Source organism: Psittacula echo, assembly GCF_963264785.1.
Source record: "Psittacula echo genome assembly, chromosome: 1".
NCBI classification, from domain to species: domain Eukaryota; kingdom Metazoa; phylum Chordata; class Aves; order Psittaciformes; family Psittacidae; genus Psittacula; species Psittacula echo.
In genome coordinates, this window is record NC_137735.1 from 81,991,203 (window position 1) to 82,012,289 (window position 21,087).

Below are 21,087 nucleotides of genomic sequence, written 5' to 3' on the forward strand. Positions count from 1 at the left end.
CAATCCTTCACAGTCTAGGAGGTTCCTCCAGTGCATTGATGATAACTTCTTAATGCAAATGGTGGACAAACCAACTAGGAGAGGAGCGCTGCTGGATCTAGTACTCACCAACAAGGAGGGTCTGGTTGAAGTGGTGATGGTCAATGGCAACCTTGGCTGCAGTGACCATGAGATGGTGGAGTTTAGGATCCTGTGTGGGAGGAATAGAATACCTAGCAAGGCCACAATTCTGGATTTCCGAAGGGCCAACTTTGGCCTCTTCAATCAATTGATAAGGGAAGTCTCATGGGAAAGGGTACTAGGTGGTAAAGGGGCTCAAGATAGTTGGTCAGCATTCAAGGACCACTTCTTCCAAGCTCAGGATCAGAGCGTCCCAGTGGGTAGGAAATAAAGTAAGGGAGCCAGGAGACCAGCACGGTTAAACAAGGAACTGCTGGGCAAACTCATGTGGAAAAAGAGAATCTATGGATTATGGAAGGAGGGGCTGGACACTTGGGAGGAATATAGGACAGTTGTTAGAGGATGTAGGGAGGCAATTAGGACAGCTAAGGCCTCCTTGGAACTTAATCTTGCAAGTCAGGTTAAGGACAACAGAAAGGGCTTTTTCAAATACATAGAGGATAAAACTAACACAAGAGGCAATACAGGCCCACTGCTGAACGAGGAGGGTGCCCTGGAGACAGAGGATATAAAGAAGGCAGACGTGTGGAACGCCTTCTTTGCCTCTGTCTTTACTCCTGCAGACTTTCCCCGGGGGCCCCAGATTCCTATAGCCCCAGAAGAAGTCAGGATAAAGGAGGAGTTTGCTTTGGTAGATGAGGACTGGGTTAGGGATCAGTTAAGCAATCTGGACATCTATAAATCGATGGGTCCGGATGGAATACACCCACGGGTGCTGAGGGAGCTGGCGGAGGTCATTGCTAGGCCACTCTCCATCATCTTTGGTAAGTCGTGGGAAATGGGAGAGGTGCCTGAGGATTGGCAAATGTCACGCCAGAAGGGCAAGGAGGAGGACCCGGGTAAATATAGACCGGTCAGCCTTACCTCCATCCCTGGAAAGGTGATGGAACAACTTATTCTTGACACCATCTCTAGAGATATCAAGGATGAGGGGGTCACTAAGAGTAGCCAACATAGTTTTACCAAGGGGAAGTCATGTTTGACCAACCTTATAGCCTTCTATGAGGAGGTAACGAGGTGGATGGATGATGGTAGAGCGGTAGATGTGGTTTTTCTTGATTTCAGTAAGGCACTTGATACTGTCTCCCACAGCATCCTCATAGATAAGCTAAGGAAGTGTGGGTTTGATGATCAGGTAGTGAGGTGGATCAAGAACTGGTTGAAAGGAAGAAGGCAGAGAGTTGTGGTCAATGGGGCAGAATCTAGCTGGAGGTCTGTGACTAGTGGAGTCCCTCAGCGGTCGGTGCTGGGACCAGTGCTGTTTAATATTTTCATCAACGACCTGGATGAGGGAACTGAATGTACCCTCAGCAAGTTCGCTGATGACACTAAACTGGGAGGAGTGGCTGACACACCAGAAGGCTGTGTTGCCATTAAGCGAGACCTGGACAGGCTGGAGAGTTGGGCAGGGAGAAACTTGATGAAATTCAACAAGGGCAAGTGTAGAGTCTTGCATCTGGGGAGGAACAACCCCATTATCAGTACAGGTTGGGGGTTGACCCGCTGGAAAGTAGTGAAGGGGAAAGGGACCTGGGGGTCCTGGTGGATAAGAGGATGACCATGAGCCAGCAATGTGCCCTTGTGGCCAAGAAGGCCAATGGCATCCTAGGGTGCATTAGAAAGGGTGTGGTCAGTAGGTCAAGAGAGGTCCTCCTTCCCCTCTACTCTGCCTTGGTGAGGCCACATCTGGAATATTGTGTCCAGTTCTGGGCCCCTCAGTTCAAGAAGGACAGGGAATTGCTTGAAAGAGTCCAGCGCAGAGCCACAAAGATGATTAAGGGAGTGGAGCATCTCCCTTATGAGGAGAGGCTGAGGGAGCTGGGTCTCTTTAGCTTGGAGGAGACTGAGGGGTGACCTCATCAATGTTTACAAATATGTAAAGGGTGAGTGTCAGGATGATGGAGCTAGGCATTTCTCAGTGATGTCCAGTGATAGGACAAGGGGTAATGGGTGTAAACTGGAACACAAGAGGTTCCATGTGAACATCAGGAAAAACTTCTTTACTGTGAGAGTGACAGAGCACTGGAACAGGTTGCCCAGGGGGGTTGTGGAGTCTCCTACGTTGGAGATATTCAAGGCCTGGTTGGACAAGTTCCTGTGTGATGTACTCTAGGTTACCCTGCTCTTGCAGGGGGGTTGGACTAGATGACCTTTGAGGTCCCTTCCAACCCTCGGGATTCTGTGATTCTATTTCAAAACAACCAAGGAACAACAAAACTTCCCTGTGGATTGCAAAGGAGATTCCCATAGACAACATTAATTATTAGGAGAGCCCATGTTCATTTACATCACCAGGAACTGACCCTGCCAGATTGTTTCAGACAACCCTCCAGGCCCCAGATCTTCCACCAAGATGCTCAAGTGAGCACAGGGAAGCCCAGCGTCCTTATTCCACCAGCAGCGTGGAGGCTCTCCCTGCTCTGAAGAGGGATACCCAAATACAGGCAGAGCAATCGTAATCAGCTGTTTACTATCTCTCAGGCCCTAATGACACGTCGGGAAGCCGACCCTCACTCACCCGCTGCGCTCCCATCAGAGCACAACCACAACTGCGCATGCATCTTAACGGCTGCCAAGGAAACGCGCACGCAGCGCTCCGCGCATGCGCGGCTCCGTGTGACGCGATTGCGTCAGACGTAGCCTCGACCTGGGGCGGGGGGAGGGTAACGGCGCGGTTTTTCAAAATGGAGGCGCTGGGGCCAGATAGCGGCCGCGGGGCCCAGGACCGAGCAGGCCTGGGCCGGGGCCAGCGGCCGAGGGTGCCGTGATGGGCAGCCGCGGCCGGAGCCCTGAGGAGAACTGGTAGCGGGACCCAGGGAGAGCGGCCGGCGCCATGGCGACCTGCATCGGCGAGAAAATCGAGGTGCGGAGCGCAGCCCCCCCCGCTGCCCGCGGCCGCACCGCCATTTGCCGGGAGCGCGGGGCCGGTGGTGGGGAGAGGCCGGGTGGCGGCTCGGTCGTCTCCCAGCCGGTTGGTCTGTAGGAGGTGGTGGCCAGATATCGAGCGCGGCTCCTCCCTGGCCCACCCACGCCCTCGCCGCCTGTGCCCTGGTTGTGGCGGGGCGGACCAAGGTGCCTCCCGGGCTGGGCCGCTGGCCGAGCGGGCGTGGGGACTCAGCCAGCCCGCCCCCTGCCCTGGGGCTGTGGAGCCGTGTTCCCTCAGCTCTGCGGGGGGGGGGGACACCTGGCCTGGGCGGAGCGCCCGGGGCGATGACACCCCTTCGGAGAGCGGCAGCTTCGCAGGCGGGCGTTTTACCCGGGGATTTCGGTCCCCGTGGTGCTTTGTGTTCTCTGTGCGAGTGTTTGCGAGGCGGGCGGCGGTCGCTCCCCAGCCGCTGCTATAGCAGTGGGAAGCCCGGGCGGGTGTTTCTCGTTCCCCGGGAGCGGCGGGAGATGCGGCGGGAAGTTGACCGCGCCGCCCTAGGTAGAGAGTAGTGCCAGAGCCAGCGCAGGCTGGCCGCCGTGCGGGGAGGAGGATGCGGCGCGGGGTGCCGAACGGCCCCGTCGGCGCCCGGCGCTGTTTCCCGGAGAGCTCCGTCCAGGTAGCCCTGGGACGGCTGAGAGACTGTCCCGGCATCGGGGGTGCGGGGTCTCCCCAGTTTTTGTGGGGAGTTTTGTATGGGAGGGGAGGCAGGCTTCAAAGCTGGGTCTAACAGGCATGGTTTGTTCGTGCTGCAGGATTTCAAGGTGGGGAACCTCCTGGGGAAGGGCTCCTTCGCAGGGGTCTACAAAGCAGTATCCCTGAAAACCGGTCTGGAAGTGGCAATCAAAATGGTAAGGCAGTTAGCCAAGGGAATCTCTTGTTTTCCAAGAGATTGAACAAAGTCGAGGTTACATGATTGGACATTTATGCCTGGGTTGCTTGTTTGTATCTACCTGATACTTAGATTAGGATTTGATCCTGAAAGATGCAGTACAACCAAATAGATTGTATTGATAACATAAATGCTTATAGTGCTATTAAAAGAACTTAAACTCAAATATTCAACGCTGGTTGGCCAGCCAGCCCTATAGTTCTTATTAGGAAATTTGTGACCACAAATTTCATTCAGAAGCTATGTGCCTGGAGAAGTCCTGGAAAAAATGTCTTGAAAAATTTCCCTTATTGCTAGTACAGACTTTGTGAAGGGAGCTTGTACATCACAGGTGTTTTGCCAGATTTACTTACAATCTATAATACTTAAGTTTAACCACCTTTTAACATTAATTATATTTATCATATCTGCCTGGCAAAATCAGAATCAGGTTTCTCTGCATAAGTATTTCAAGAAAACTCTTAATTAGTATTGAAAATGCTAACACTTGTCTATTTTCAGAAAGTTGTGTTTTCTCCATTTATGATACTTGTTTATGAAAAGCATATATGAGGTTAAACTATGTGAAACTTTGTTTATATTCAGAAGTTTTCAGGCAAATGTGCCTTGAACATGAAAAATGTCAAGTTTGCTTAAAACTGATGTTTCTGTATCAGTGTTGCAGTGCTTGAAAAATATTGTGATCCATTTGCAGATAGATAAAAAAGCCATGCACAAAGTTGGAATGGTACAGAGGGTTCAGAATGAGGTGAAAATACATTGTCAGCTAAAGCATCCATCTATACTTGAGGTAAAAATCATCTTTTTGTAGAAAGGATCGTATATGTGACTTGCTGGATAGTCAAAAAAGTACATTTAAATGTTTCATTGTTTTATGTTAAGTTGGGGCTGTTCAGTCTGGAGAAGAGAAGGCTGTGTGGAGACCTCATAGCAGCTTTCCAGTATCTGAAGGGGGCCTATAAGGGTGCTGGGGAGGGACTCTTAATCAGGGACTGTAGTGATAGGTCAAGAGGTAACAGGTTAAAACTGAAACAGGGGAAGTTTAGATTGGATATAAGGAAGAAGTTCTTTACTGTTAGGGTGGTGAGGCACTGGAATGGGTTGCCCAAGGAAGTTGGTGGTGTTGAAGGCCAGGTTGGACAGAGCCTTGGGTGACGTGATTTAGTGTGAGGTGTCCCTGCCCATGGCAAGGGGGTTGGAACTAGATGATCTTAAGGTCCTTTCCAACTCTAACTATTCTATGATTTTGTGTTCTAGCTTTATAACTATTTTGAAGATAGCAACTACGTATACTTGATACTTGAGATGTGTCACAACGGTGAAATGAGCAGATACATAAAGAACAGAAAGAAACCCTTTTCAGAAGATGAAGGTAAGATTTTTTTTTTTTTCTATGTAGCTCTCACTGCATTAACCTTTTGGCTTACTCAGTATTTAATTCTAGTGAAGGAATATTTAAAACTGCCATCACTGAACCTTCTATAGCTTAAAATTTTGTGATATGTGATAATCTAGAGATTAAGTGCTATTATGCATATGTTCACTTGAATTTCTTCTTTTGGTTTTGTTTGTGCCACTTTACAGTAGCTTGGGCTATTTGGGGGTTAAAAAATGACAGTGATCTTGGAAGGTGGAAGTACTTAGAAGGTAGAGCTTGCCTTTGTACATTTAATTAAGTTGAAGTGTAGGTCAAGACAAGGAAGTTCCACAGAGGAATACTGGCAACTTCATATCCACAGATCTGCTCCCTTTGAGCTGTACCTCTTCACCTCAGCATTACTGTGTTGCATGTCACCAGTTAGCAAACCTTCCAGATTATAGTTTGCCTTATGTGGTATTGGAAGTATTTGCTGTGTTCCAAGCTGTGTGTGGAAATGGAAGATAATGCACTTAACTGTTGTGAATGGCTAAGTTAGCAAGGAAATATCCAATTTGACACTCTATCTTGAATTTTTGAAGGACTAGTAGCTGGAGAGAAATTCTGCTATGGTTTTACTTAAGTTTCTAATGGAAAGCACTGAAATATCTGTCTTTCATGGAGAGCTCACTGTCAGAGTAATGCTAAAAATTTATTTGGCTATGTTATTCTTTTGAATAGTGTTTTGAGAATGAAGTCTTGCAAAAAAAAAAAATCATTTCACTTATGAATTTACTCATGTTTCATTTTCTTACAGTTGACAAAGGATTTCAGTTAGAACACAAGACCACTGAAAGCCTAACCACAATAGTTAAAATGAACAGGAAAAACCCCAGCAAAGCAAGCTGCAATGTATAGTGTTTAAGGGTACAGCCAAACAAGCTGTTCTGATTACAGCTGATCTGGACTCGGTGGTTGTTGCCTCTACTGCTTCCAGACTTACCATAAAGCCTCTTGAGGAGAGGTTTCTACTGACATTTGTTAGGCCCCTGTCTTTGCCCACTGCTAAGAGAAGAAAGAGGGTTGTAAATGGCTTGCTCTAGAAAAAACGATTCTTAAAATTGCTGTAACTGCTACATCATAAATAAATGATACTGTTTCAGCCTGGATGCAGTTTTCTGTTCTTGCTGTGAGCTGTTACTCTTGAATATTCCCTGATTTTCTAATATAATTGAATTTAAAGGCTATCCCAAAATCTTGAATTTAGAACTTTTGAGAAATTTTAATACTACAAGCCTTACCAGTTTGCTAATGATGAAACAAATATCATCCAAATTGTCTTCTATATTTTTTAATATTTTTGCACATAGTGAAGATGCTTTATTTTATTTATTTTCTGTTTCTGAAAATGAGGAACTATTTAACTTTTTTAGTTCTTAAGAACCTAATTTTAAAAAGTTTAGGCCAACTGAAAATATTTCCAGTCCTGTTTACGTTATTCTGTTAGCAATGAAAAAAATCTGATTAATGCATTAAAGAACATGTTTTAATGAACTTAAAGTCATGCCATGTTGCTTAAAGCAAAAACCAAATTCTAGTCTCATTAGCATAATGCTTAAACATCCTTATAAGCAAGACCAATAGCAGGCTTCAGAAAGTTACTTTCACTGCTTTGATTTCACTTACATGATTAAAACATCTGGCTTTGTGTTTTGACAGCCCGACACTTCTTGCATCAAATTATCACGGGTATGCTATATCTTCATTCTCATGGAATACTGCACCGGGACCTCACCCTTTCTAATATCTTACTCACCAGTAATATGAATGTCAAGATTGCAGATTTTGGACTAGCAACTCAGCTGAAAATGCCTCATGAAAAGCATTACACCATGTGTGGAACTCCAAATTACATTTCTCCAGAGATAGCCACAAGGAGTCCACATGGACTTGAATCTGATGTGTGGTCTTTGGGCTGTATGTTTTACACTCTTCTTATTGGAAAGCCACCTTTTGACACTGACACAGTCAAGAACACGCTGAATAAAGTAGTACTAGCAGATTATGAAATGCCAGTCTTCTTATCAAGAGAAGCACAAGACCTTATACATAGGTTACTTCGCAAAAACCCAGCAGATCGTTTGAGTCTTTCCTCCGTCTTGGATCATCCCTTTATGTCTAGGTGTAGCTCTGCACGGAGTAAAGATTTGGGAACTTCAGAAGATTCCATGGACAGTGGGAATGCTACCATCTCTACAACCTTCACAGGCTCTTCCAGCATCAGCACCAGTGGTTGCTTGAAAGAAAAGAAGAAGCTGTTAGTTGGACAGCCACTCCCAAATAAAATTACTTTTTTTCCTAAAACCAAGAATTCCGGTAGTAATTCTTCGGTAGATGGAAGTGGTTCTTTTCATCAGTGGGGAATTCAGGGGAAAGAAATTGGCATAACTGGCAGGGGAAGAACCGTGCAACTTGAAGAGAGACCACATTCGCGCTACCTTCGAAGAGCCCACTCTTCAGATAGGTCTGGCACATCCCATAGTCAGACTCAAGGCATATTGAATACTGTTGAGAGATGTCACTCTTTGGAACTGCTTTCTAAGCCTAAAGTAGGAACAAGGGAAAATACAGAATGCTTTTCACCTGCAAACAGCTATACTGATATAGGAGAAATATTTAAGGAGAAGATTCCCAGTAATTCTGGTTCTTTTGAAGGACAGCTATCTCCACCTGTAAAAGATGAACCACAGTAAGAATCAGTTTTTATTAAGATTAAATTTATAGCTGCCTTATCTATTAAATGCATTATTTTTCTTCTGTAAGCTGTAGTAAGTGCCCAAAGTCCTAACGCTTGTAGATTAAATATACCGCATAAGAGAGAGCATAGTTGATGCTGTTGCAGGTTTACGTCTACACTGTCCCTATCTTAAAGTTCATAGATATAGCACATCAGCTAGCTAAATCATAGCTTTTATTTATCCAGGTAATACTCTATTATTATTTCTGTAAGTAGCAAGTTGAGTATTTCTTTTCCCACAGTAACCGTATTAGAGAGCCTTGTTAATTCTTCTTTACAGAAGAGACCTAGACTAGGGTAGAAGGCATTTAGAGTGTCATTACCAATGTTTTTCCTTCTGCTCTGTTTGCTTTTGGGGGTTGCTTTTTTTGGTTGGTTGGCTGGTTTGGGTTTTTTTTTGCTGTAATGATTAGACAAGGTAAAGGACAAACACAAATTAAATACAAGATTAAGTGACAGATTATAAAACTGGTGTACCAGAATGTTATCTTGGAGTGTTATTTTCCTATCTGACCCTTGGTTGTGTCCTCAGTTGTAGTTTCTGTGTAAAAACCTGACTACTTGCTGTACATTGATGGACTTGCCCAGCTGATACAAACCAACTCAGGTGTCAAACCTGCAAATGATGCTGGGATGCTTCTTGTGTTGTTGGAGGCCTCATCTTTGCCTCAAGGGCAACAAGAGCCCTTCTTTATGATAACTTACTTGATGTTTGTTTTGTTTTTTCCATCAACAGACAATGCTTTCTGGTTTTTCAATACACGGACTATTGCATATCTTAGTTCTTGCATTTCTCTTCATGTTAAGAAGTGGTAACTTCGTGTGATGTTTCATGTGTCTTTGCAAATCAGTTCAGGGAAAAGGCAGATGAGCACTTTGCCTTGTAGAAAAAGTAAATGGAAGAAGAGGTTTTTCTTGACTATTCGTGTTTGACATAAAGCTTTGTTCAGCGAGCTCAATGGACATGTGCATTCTTTCTAGTTTGAGAAATGTCTGATGAGTCAAGAAATGATTTAAGCAAATGTTAACATAGTGCTCACTTGTATTCTCCATGACTCTTAATAGAGGCATGCTGAATGTAAATGTGACAGAATGTTAATGTAAGTATGGGGATTAACTAAATGGTAACTACTTTTTTATAGGATTGATTATATGAAAGCCTCTTGCATCTATAGTTAACTTGAATGACAATCTAAAATGGAAGGGTTTTAGACCTAAATTATATGCTTATATGTGGGAGGGGCTGGGGAAGAACTGAGTCCTTTGTGAAGCAGTGATTATTGCAAGAAGAAAGAACAGACAAGGACAGGCTATGGGGATAGAAAAACTCCCAGGAGTCTAGTGTGAATTTACAAGAGGTCAGTGGTCTGCAGTAACTGGTTTTGTGTGTATTTTTTTATTCTTCGATATGTGGATTACAGTTTGAGTTTACCTGTCACTATTTATGTGTCATAGTCTAAAAGGCTGGTTAAAAAAAAGCCTTTGCAATTTTTTGGGTTTATTATATTTTACATAAACTCAAATTATTTTAGGTGATAAGGTTGCCTATGTATTTCAGCTGCATGTTTGTTAATGCTGAATGAGATCCACAGGACATCATCCTTGTGTCTAGGCTGTGAATTAAGAACTAGATGCAGGAACAGCCACGCCTGGCAGCATTATCAATGGCTCTTTTTGTTCATATGTGTCAATTCTAAGAGTCTACTAGTTAGTGCTAACAGGCTTAAATTTGTGCTAAAAATTAGTAATAACTTTAGTTCCATTTGGAAACAGTTCTTTGGTTGTTATTTCTTTTTTATTTTTTTTTTTTAATTCTTTACCCACTGAACATTTCCCGTGAAAAAAGAATAAAAGAATATGGCCTTTGCTGGCTAAAGCCGCAAAATGCCACTTATGTTTCTTAAATATTCTTAGAGTGTTGTGGTTTCTGCAGCTGAAATACTAGCTTTTGTTGTGCAAGTGTCTTTGTAATCTTGTTTACATGTGTAACTTTTATTTTGCAGCTCAAATTATCTCTGCCCAATGAAGCCCCAGGTTGGTTTGTTAGAGCAGATGTCCCATACTGAAACAATGCAGCAGTGGCTTGGAAGCATGCAAACAAATGGTGTGTTACTAATCAGTTGTGTATTTTTGCAGTCAAAAGTTGTATATTGTTAGAGGTTTCCCAAGTGAAAAGCACAGGAGACCCTAAACTGACCTGTCACTGAACAAAAAAATTGACAAAGATGTTGAAAGAGGCATAATGATTTCCAGCATCCCTAATCCGTAGAATCATAACTAAGCAAGAAATATCGCATTGAAACTATTGCTCTGTTTTTGCTTTTTGTCTAAGCTGTCACAAATGTGTTTCCTGAGACGGGAAGTTGGAAGGTTTTGTAGCTAGGTGTTCCTCTTAAGTTGTTGTCTTGGTATAAAGAATTGGATGTAGCTGCCTTCATAAGACTGAAGATATTGTACATTGAATTTGTATACTTAGCTTCCTAAAGTGAGGTCATTCTCTTAGTATTTTAGAAAAAGGAGGGAGGGGGGGAAGAGGGGGGAAAAAAATCTTAAATTCTGGATCTTGCCATAATTAGTCAGTTGTGACCTGAAATGTGTAAGTAAATACATGACAAAAGATTGTCAGGTGACTCAAAAGCCCTGTTAATTTAGTTGTACAAATATGCCTTAAAAGAAAATGGGACCTCAGCGAATGAGAAAGATAATGAGGCTGCAGAAGGAGAGGTGGAGGAAAACACAAAAGACACAGAAGGGAAGGTGTTCTTTGTTACGCATCATGTTACATCATTTACAAATAATGTAATTTAATCATAAAACTAAATCACAAATCCATTCTGAACTTTTTTGTTTTGATATTACTGGACTCCTTCCCTTCTGTCTAGAGGGAATTGGAATAATATGACATATGGTCTGAATAATCCTATTTGGGTTTCTGGGTCCCTTCTCAACTGTCCTGCCACATGGCAGGAGGACTGAGGAGAAAGTTGATGAAGGGCTTAACTATCAAAACTAGGGAAGCAATTGTAGGAAGTTTAAATATAAAAACAGGGTTTTGTCTTTTTAACAACTGATTGGAAATAGAACAAGGGGTTTGGAGCATTCATTTAACATCTTGATTGCTAAAATCTCTGACGCTAACACACTAGTTAAATAAACTGGAAATTAATGGTACTCGTGATTCTAAGTCAACTGTTTCAACCAATTAAACATTCTTGTAAACTAATTCTTTTTTAAGTATCTATTTGAATTCAGTATGTTGTTTATAAATGGTTTTGCAAAATCAGTGGATATATGTTAAGACTGAAGGCACTCTTAACTGGAATCTAGTAACAGGTTTTTTTAAGTAGCATTGGAATTCTGTTAGCACTGGTATTGAACCATACTGAAGTCATAGCCTAATGATATGGACTAAGGACTAAAGAAATCCTATTCTCCACTTAAGCCTTCTAAGATGATATTTTGAAAAGCCTTTAAAAACACAATAGCATTTTTTTTTCTTCTGAGTGTGACTCTTTGAATCTACAATGCACTTTATGATGCTTTCAGTTCCACTGAGACCACCTGCAGACCTAATGGGGAATAGTAATGCACATGGAGGTTTTCGGTATCATCTGGATGTGCAGCAAGATGCATCAAGAAATGCATGGAACACCTTAAAAGATATAAAGAACCACGATGCATCTGGTGACTATCAGCATTCTTTAAACCAGAGAAACCCCAAGAAATACAACCCTGGATTTCTCTGTAAATCTGAGAAAATCCAACCATCATCTTCTACCTGTGCCCTTTGGTCAGCTTCAGAAGAAAACCAAACGTGGGGCAAAGAACCACCGGCACATCAGAAGCCTACACTGCGAAGTATAGTGTCACCTCTCAATGCTCATAGGCTTAAACCCATCAGGCAAAAAACAAAAAACGCAGTGGTATGTATCAGTTCTTAAATGGGAAGCAACTTCACTATTAAATACGGTGTGACTGTCTCTTAAAAATCACTTTGTAAATTAAAAGCGTTTTTCTCAGAAAACTTAATATAATTTTAAATTACATTATAGATTAAGTAAGATGCAGTTTAGTTTTTGCATGTGGAATATTTGTGGTCAGTTCCTGCAGTGACATGGCGTTGCTTTTAGCTTACAAGCAAAGAAACTAAGTAGACATAAATACTAAGTGTATATATACTTCCTACAGTTCTAGAACTCTGTACTGCTTAGCTGTACAGCTGCATTTAAGATTTTAACTACATCAAACACTTTTACAGATTAAATAAATAACTGGATTAGAAATGAAAACAGCCTTGCTCTCAAGTGAAAATGTAAATCTGTTCTATAGTGCTGCTTTTTCACATTGGGTAGGAAAGGAAAACCAATTCTATTAATCCTTACTGACTGCATAAATTTTTGGGTTAGTTCATTCCCTTCTGCCTTTTGTTCCATTTCTTATAGTATCACTTATCCTGTCATTTTTCCCTCCCCTCCCATTTGTTCTTTTAAAGAACATAATAGATCTGACCTGTCTGTGTTTGATTTGTCATTCAGGAAGCCCCACCCCCAATGACTAGGCTTATAACCTTCAGTCACATTGAAGTGCTCTGTTTTAATCGCACTAATAGCAAAAGTAATCGTCTTGTTGTTTAACTTGTATATTTAATGTATTTTAGGTGAGCATTCTAGATACTGGGGAAGTGTGTATGGAGTTTCTAAAAGAACACCATTCACAAGAATTTGTGAAAGAAGTTCTCAGAATATCTTGTGATGGAAACATAGTGAGTATGCTTTCAGTTTCTTCAGTGTTGTATAAAGGCCTTGGACTATTCTTTCTGAGGGTTTTTATTTTCATTTAAGTGATTATTTGCTTGGAGATGCAGTGTTTACATATGTACAGCTGTAAGCTTCTTTCCCCCACCCCATAGTACAGCCATAACAAATGTAGGTATCAAGCAATTACTAACGAGCAAAATTGGACTTGACTTTTGCAATAGGTGAAGTATTGTTGAGAAACAGCTGCTGTTATGTAATTACTTAGAGAAATAAAACAGTCATGGTAAATTATGGTAATTAATTAAACTAGGATGTAATTCCTTAGCTGTTGACAGTAGGGAGTGCTGTTGTAAGTTGCAACTGTAAACGCATTTTTCCCTGTTTTTGTAGGTTGCAGTTTATCATCCAAATGAAGGAAGAGGCTTCCTTCTTGATGACAGACCTCCTGCTCCTCCTGAAGGCATCTCTATGTATAATTTTGACAACTTGCCAGGTAACCTGAAATTTATTTAAAAATTATGATGATGAATGCGATGTTTAAGTAAATCTTGTTTGAGACTTTTTAGCTTTTAGCCACTACTTTTCAGATAATTGTGAAAACTTTCAGAATAAGGGTCAAGCTACAGTTTAACTGGGAATTGTATTTTGAAACTTCACAAGGAAAGATTTTAATTCATTTTGTGTGGAAGTTAAAAGGAGTCACCCCTTTACAATGTAGTGTACTAAAATTAAATCTTTCCTATTCTTGTTCCTATTGGAAGCTGCTTAAATAAGAGTGGAAGAAATATTATCAAGTAATTTTAAAATCAGCAATTTTACGTTGTGCTTCTTAATATCCATAACTTGGGGGAGAAAAAGGAAGAATATATATTTTAAAGCATTGACAGAATATTTAATGTAGACAGATGAAGAACAAATATAAGCTGACAATATTAAGTTCTTGAGGCAAGCAGATTTCTCTACTAACTAGAGAACAAAGCCAGGTTTTACCTAAAGCTGGGAAGCCAACTGGACTACAGTATCTAGTTAAATGGTATGTGCAGCACTATACTGTTATTTAGGTTCTGAACTATGTTAATTAAAGCTTTTTATTAATTATAAATTATTTATTTTATATATATATTATATATATATATATATTATATATAATTATTTTATAATTTATTAATTATAAATTATTACAAATGTGAAACTGTTTAATATGCATACTTTTCTGAAAGTTGGTGAAAATAAGCCTGTTTCTTTGAACATACTTCTATGAAGTACTTAAATACTAGATAGGTGAAGATTGTGAGTAATGCATGTTTTCAATTACTACTTTCCAAGCTGGTGCACAGGGAAAAGTCTGACTTTTATCAAAAAGTTTAAAAAATTTTCTTTTTTAGAAAAGTACTGGAAAAAATACCAGTATGCAGCCAAGTTTGTGCAGTTGGTAAGAACAAAAACCCCCAAAGTTACGTTCTACACAAGATATGCCAAGTGCATGTTGATGGAAAATTCACCCACTGCAGATGTTGAAATTTGTTTTTATGATGGTATGTATTCATTTTTGTAATTATGCAAATAGTTATAGCATGTTATTAAAGCTGCACTAAAATATTCCTGAACACTAAAAAACAATTTGGGTTGAAGAAGACTCCTTTTGACACTCTGCCTTCATTCTAGCATCTGCAGATGACTTTATTATTGCTTAGTTCCTCACTGATATCTTCAGGGAATAAGTGTTGTAAAAGTGTCATTTAAATTACACCTTGGTTTTATTAATGAGCTCTTCTTTGCATCTACATTTGATAGATAACCTCGTTAGTGAAAGATGGGTCCCTACTCCCAATCTTTCAATGTTAATGAGATAATAGTGTTACGAAGAACACTCACTGGAGAAAGCAGTTGGCTGCCTTTTCCAACTCTGTCCTTTATAAACTTGACTGCACTGACAGTTGTTTTCTCACTATAGACTGCTGTCAACTAGTTTCATTTGCCACATGCTTAGATAAACCCCAACAGGATTTATGACAAAAAAACCCCAAAACAGCTCTGTGATTCAATGTAGAACTGCTATTAGAAGAATGGGTGTCTCTTTTAAACCCATATTAAAATACAATAGAGCCTACTCTAACCAATTGTTAGAGATGTTGGATTTGTCTCAGATTAGTGTTTAGAAAGGTAGCTCTTAAAATATGTAGTAAATGCATTATTCTGCCTATTTAAGTGGTGATCTTTGGCCATAGAGGACATTCCATTAACATCCCAGTCCCAATTTAAGTGGCTATTTATTTCTGCTAGATATAAAGTTTATGAAGGAGTAGTTTTATTCTTGCAGTAAGCAACTTGGTGAGATACACTTTAGTAGAGTAGAATGTAATGGCCAAAATATGTACTTTATAGATGCTGGTACCTTATAAATTCCCAGTCTAAGTTTTTACCTCTTGTTTTTTACAGGAGCAAAGATACATAAGACAGCTGGTGTAACTCGTGTGATTGAAAAATCTGGGAAATCCTTCACTTTGAAAGGAGAAAGCGAAGCAGGTTTGAAGAAGGAAATACAAGTTTATATGGATCATGCAAATGAGGTAAATTGTTTCATACAGGCCTTTTCCAGTGCAAAGCAACTTTCTGAGAGTTCAGTTTCTCTTTCACAAATGTGCTTCTGATGTTGCTTTTCATAGTTTTCATTACACTAATAAGCAGGGATGACAAAGAGCAAATATCTATGTGGAGGTAACAGTAACAATACCTCGCTATGAAGACTTAGAGGAGAGTCTTATTAGTGTGTAAAGCAGGTTTGTCTGCCTGGTGAAATGATTGAACAGAACAGATAAAGCTGCCTTATACAAGTTTAAAAACAAACCCCTCCAAAAAAAACCCCAAACACAAAAACCTGCCAAGTGTCTGTCTAGCCTTCCTGCTGTGCTTTCCATCTCATTTTATGGCGCCCAATTAGAAGTCACAAGAGTAATTTTTCTGTTGATGAACTTAGGAAACAGTAAAAATATAATATAGATTTCCTGTTCAGTCCTCCTGATGTTCTGTTACTTCCTGGACTAGAAGTCGGGGGTCATCTAGTCCTGCTAAAAGGGGAGGGCATGTGATTAGTAAGAGCATAATTCCAGATATGCTGAAGTTATGAAGAAGTCTTGCTGTAGTCTAGCTTTTTGAGTTGCCTCCATCGTACATGAGTGCAGCTATTCAGTACCATTGAAAAAAGAGTTTCCTTGCATAGGCTCACCTGCCTTACTAAATATGTATGAAATAGTTACTCTGTTCTCAATTAAAATCTTTAACAAGCCCCTTCTAATTCCAGGGACATCGTATATGCCTTGCCCTGGAATCTGCTGTTTTGGAAGAAGAAAAAAGGAGTGCAAGTGTTCCATTTTTTCCAATAATTGTTGGAAGGTAGTATCTTTCACTTGGAATAGTCAAATGCATGAGTATTTTCTACTAAGGAGCCTAATGTTTGCAGAAGCCAGGGTTGCTTAACAGAGGCTTATATCCACTAGCAAGATAAATATTAACTTGAAAGCATGTATGAACACCTCATATTGGACCCGCAAAGCCTCCTTTGAGACTAGGACAACATACGCTTGTAGACTAAAACAGGGCAAGAATTAGCATGTGTAAAAAGAATTGTGCAGACCAGTGCTGTCAAGTGCTTTCTATAGTCTATGGTAAACTGAAGGAAAAGCTCCATCTCCTCATCTGTTTTAGTCCCTTTTGTACAGACCTTTCCCAATTTTTCTCATTATTTTCCCAGAAAACCTGGCAATACTGAATCACCACAGGCTGTAGCACCTCCACTGCTGGACAATGTCAACTGTGTAAAAGAAGTTGTGGCACTGGATGGAAATGCAGCTGCTGGATCTACTCCAGTTCAGTCTCCAAACTGTACTCCTTCTGTAAGTACACAAGAATATACAGTAGTGGACACTACTCTCCAGTAGGAATTCAAATATTGCTAGTTTATTTGAACTAATGGAATTATGTTTGCATGCTTTTATTAGACATTTGTGAGCATATTGACTAGAAATGTTAACTTTGATTTCAGCTAACTTTTGATAGCTGGATTCAAGGCTATCTGAAAAAATCAAAATCTTCCAAAACTTTACCACAAATTCTTCATGGGAACATAGTTTGAAAGTTGTTCCATGTTGCATGGTGCATCTTCAGTTTATTTTGGAGAGCACAAACGTGCCCTCAGACCTGTATATCACATGGTAGTCACAAAGGATATTAGCACTTGAGGCAGCTGTTCTGAAATAATCAAGTGTTAGTGTGTATAAAAAAAGTGTAAATGAAATACATTTATATGTATAGCCAGCAAGGCTTTGTGTGTAATTTCATTTAGCTGGTTTAAAAGACCCACCAAGATTCAGTTGCTGCATCACAGCCCTGATACAGCTTCCCTAGCTGGACTGTATTGGGATCTTGGCACACTGAGTTTGTATCATCTTACCTTTGCTGAATTTATGTGGCTGTGCATTTCTATTCTTTAGATTGTGTAGCACATGTCCTCAGTGCAGAATCTGCCAGTTTTTGCTTGGCTGAAATGAACCAGGCAACTAAAATTCCTGCAGGCTTCAGTACTAGTATTGATTCGTACACTGACTTAAGGTTACCCATCACCAGGGTTCTAATTGAATTAGGGTTCAGCATTCAATCTCATTCTTTGTTTGGCATATAGCAAACACTTAAGTCTTTGTAAGACTTACACTATTTGCTTTCTCTTCTAAAATATCTATTTCTAAGCAAGATATCACAACGGCTGGTTGCCTTTCCATGTTACTCTTTGACTCTGTCAGTTTCTTGATACTTGAACTAGGTCTGTAATATCCTGAGGTACAGCTTGTTGTTTCTTTCAGGTTCCTGTAATTATCTGGATCCTGATCTCTTTCCTGACCAAGCTCTTCTATCTCAGAGGCATCCCCTGACTTGCATCTTGTCACTGAACCCTGACTCTTAAATACTAATAAGCATACCACTTCATCTGTCATCTCTGTGACTATGGGAGGAGGTACCGTAGTAGTAGAACTCCTAAGGAAGCAGATATGTTCCTCCTAGGCAGCAGTGGTGGTGGTGTCTTGAAGTCCTCCATTATTCTTAATACATCACTATTGTGTCTAAACCTAGAACAGCCTTTGCATGTGCTGTAAAACTCTTGTATTTATGTTTCATACTCTAGTTTCCAATTAATAGCAATATCTGTATGTCTGTAAAATATTGTGGTCATCTGAATGAGGGCTACTGTGCCATTGGGCTATTATGTGCTGAACACTTGCTGCAGATGGACAGTGTTTGGTGATAGTCAAATAAGGAAAAAAAATGGGGTATAAGTAGAAAACATCTGCTTAGGGAGGGTGATTCCTTTGAGTACAGGGAAGTGGTAGGAAGATCTGTTGTAATACTGAGTCTTATGAAGCCCTGTGGGGTTTTCATAATGTAATGCTGGTAAGTGAAGCATACAGGCTAAATTTGTCTGTATATATAGAAAGATTAAAACAGGTGTTAGTTGACCACTGTAGTTCGTATGTAATCAGTTGATTGATACCCAGGCTGCTAATACTATGTATTTCTGGTTTTTAGGTGGTGTCATTTGAAAAGCCTACATTCCTGACTAATACTGTGGAAACTACATGCTCCTCTGTTCATCAAACAGAATGCAGCCCAAATACAGCCCAACTTTTAAAATCTGTCTTTGTGAAAAATGTTGGTTGGGCTTCTCAGGTGAGAAATAAATACTGATAAAGGAGGGGAATCTGTTCTTTTCCTATTAAACTTGAGATACATATTTTTAAGTGATTAACCTTAAACTTGATCTGGGAGGGATACATTCAGATGTGCTCTGGTACAGTTTAAATCTGAAAATGGGTATGTGGCAGAATCCTTCCAAATACAGATCTTGGATAAATACCATGCTGAACTAGATAAGTAGAAGAAACCAAAATAATACTGAAGTATTTCAGTTATCACAGTTTTTCTGTGGTGGTTATTGCCTATCAGGAAGTCTGATTCTTGAGACTGCGTGAGACTGCATACTCCAAAGCAGTATACATGTGATTTTTAAAAGACTGACCACAAGACTTTAAGTCACTTCAATTATTAGAAAAATTCTAGGTATGTAGTCTTTTATGTCCTCAAATCACAATGCAATTTCTCTCATTAGCTGACCAGTGGAGCAGTATGGGTTCAGTTTAATGATGGATCCCAGCTAGTAGCCCAAGCAGGTGTCTCTTCCATCACTTACACATCTCCAGATGGCCAGACAACGAGGTGAGTTTATTACAGCTATAAAAATAGTTGTTCACTGTCAGTGCAAGGTGATTAGACATAAGATATACTTTAACTTTATAGCTGCTGTTCATTTTGGTTTGGAAATATTAGAACTTAGCTTTTTCAATCACTTCTCAGTTGATTAGCTTATATAAGCTTAATAAAGAGAAAAACCTATAGTTTTGACTGAGCTCTGGATAAATAAATGAAAACAAAAAAAAATCCCAGCTGCAGATGCATCTACTTGATCTCCAGAGTATAGCCACTATTTGTGTGCAGTATTTAAAGGCAGGAGAGGGAGGAAAGCAAGGTTTTAATAGGTTTTTTTTTGTGGTGGTTGTTTTAAGATACTGCCAGATTAGGGATGTTACCATTGATGCATAGGCAAAGCTTCACCTGAGCACTCTGGCCACTGGGCACTTCCCACACGAATACAGCCACTGAGTAACATGTTTCCTCTGTTCAAAGCTTGAGACAGTAGGATACAATCTGTTCAGCTATTATTGCAGCTTAAACATTGTTTAGTTTTTTTCTTGATCTGAAACACTTTTCAGAATATGTATAGGGAAAGGGAGCCTAAGTTAAGCCTTCAAGCTCCAATTAATGTGTCTTGATATGCTTAAAATCTCCTTGACTTAGTGGCTTGCCTTTTTATAGGCAAGTTTCAAAATAAACTGTCCAGATGCAAATTATTTCAAGCATCTGATTTTTTTCTGTGCTTTATTTGCCTTTCTAGGTATGGAGAAAATGATAAGTTGCCAGAATACATCAAAGAGAAGCTGCACTGTCTGTCTTCTATTCTTGTGATGTTTACTAATCCAGCTGGTCCCCACTGATTAAAGCAATGCAGGTGTCTGGACAAAAGAGCTTAATAAACTCACTCACTGACTTTCAAGTGACGTGACTATTCTTACTCAGCTTACACAGAAATTCTTCCAAAAGCTGGTAAAAAAAGGAAAAAGAAAAAATAGGAAGGGCAGAGTTGCTCTGTTTACTTGTAGCCAATTGCTTGTAAAGTTTCATACAAACTTTTTTTCCCTCAAAATGACGGATAAACCTGCTCAAGCAAAACTTTGAGCGACTTAGTTCTAGATAGCATCAACTTCTTGGAAATAATCTGGATCTGTTGGATTTTTTTTTTTTTCTTCCCCACTGCTTATTGAGTGCCAACAATCAAGGAAAATGCATCTGTGCTGTTTGAAGTGTTTGTATTTGTAAATAACTTATATTTTTTACGTGTTGCAAGTAATATATGTAAATATGTATATGTTTTATAACTGTTTTTAGACCTTTTTGTAGCAGCAGCTTTAACTTTCCTGCACAAGCATTTTATAAAAAAAAAAAAATAATAAATGCAGTGGCAATTGTCCAGATCTGTTTCATGTTCATGTGTGGTTTAGTGAAAGCCCTTTCCTCTAGGTATTAAGCTACATTTATAACAGGGGCTGCTCTGGTATCTTAGAACAGTATGTGTTTGGAGTTTAGGACTGGGTGAAGCTTGGGAAGAAATGGCACAAAACTGTTGAATGATGTTAATTCTAACTTGCTGAACTGACAAAATGCACTAGGGTTTGTGTATTTAATATTTTTACCTCTGGCCTACATATGATTAAAACCAGAAGCACATTTGATAGGAAGGCAAACTACATATAATGTAGTAACTAATTCAGTTTGTTACTTTAGAGAAATTTTATTAACTTTAGATACTTTTACCTTGTCTTAGACATTATCAGCATTAACAGTAGCACTTTTTAAACATTTTGCTTGACTTTATTACAAGTCTTTGATAAAGGAAGTACTATGTATAGCTCTTATGCAGACTTTAAGGTTTTTTGCATGTACCTGTAGATACAAACATTGTACATGCACATAAATGCGGCTTTTTAGAAGAAATGTTTTTGGTACGTTACTCTTAAA

At 39.9% G+C, this 21,087-nt stretch overlaps 1 protein-coding gene across 3 annotated transcripts; it reads left to right on the forward strand.

Annotated features, from left to right (window-relative positions):
* The first annotated feature begins 2,882 nt into the window (after positions 1–2,882).
* On the forward strand, positions 2,883–20,858 carry PLK4 (polo like kinase 4). 3 transcript variants are annotated; one of them, XM_080630953.1, is made up of 16 exons: positions 2,883–3,043; positions 3,859–3,954; positions 4,690–4,785; positions 5,253–5,367; positions 7,072–8,101; positions 10,153–10,253; positions 11,696–12,072; positions 12,807–12,911; positions 13,297–13,399; positions 14,292–14,441; positions 15,346–15,476; positions 16,208–16,299; positions 16,658–16,799; positions 18,484–18,624; positions 19,064–19,170; positions 19,907–20,858. In XM_080630953.1, the coding sequence occupies exons 1-16, from the start codon at positions 3,014–3,016 to the stop codon at positions 20,004–20,006; spliced, it is 2,916 nt and encodes a 971-aa protein (XP_080487079.1). In that variant the 5' UTR covers positions 2,883–3,013; the 3' UTR covers positions 20,007–20,858. The 3 variants fall into 3 exon arrangements, 2 of the variants coding, with proteins under 2 accessions (XP_080487079.1, XP_080487080.1); XR_013958164.1 differs by lacking the exons at positions 19,064–19,170; positions 19,907–20,858 and adding an exon at positions 17,763–17,914 and having other exon boundaries at positions 18,484–18,613; XM_080630954.1 differs by lacking the exons at positions 18,484–18,624; positions 19,064–19,170; positions 19,907–20,858 and adding an exon at positions 17,763–18,154.
* The last annotated feature ends 229 nt before the right edge of the window (positions 20,859–21,087 follow it).

What these genes read in the sequence shown, in the direction of transcription:
- PLK4 (XM_080630953.1), top strand. Translation starts at nt 3,014, where the DNA reads ATGGCGACCTGCATCGGCGAGAAAATCGAG. An exon ending in AGCATCCATCTATACTTGAG is followed by an intron (nt 4,786 to 5,252) that starts GTAAAAATCATC and finishes TTTGTGTTCTAG; the next exon opens with CTTTATAACTATTTTGAAGA. An exon ending in TGAAATTTGTTTTTATGATG is followed by an intron (nt 14,442 to 15,345) that starts GTATGTATTCAT and finishes TGTTTTTTACAG; the next exon opens with GAGCAAAGATACATAAGACA.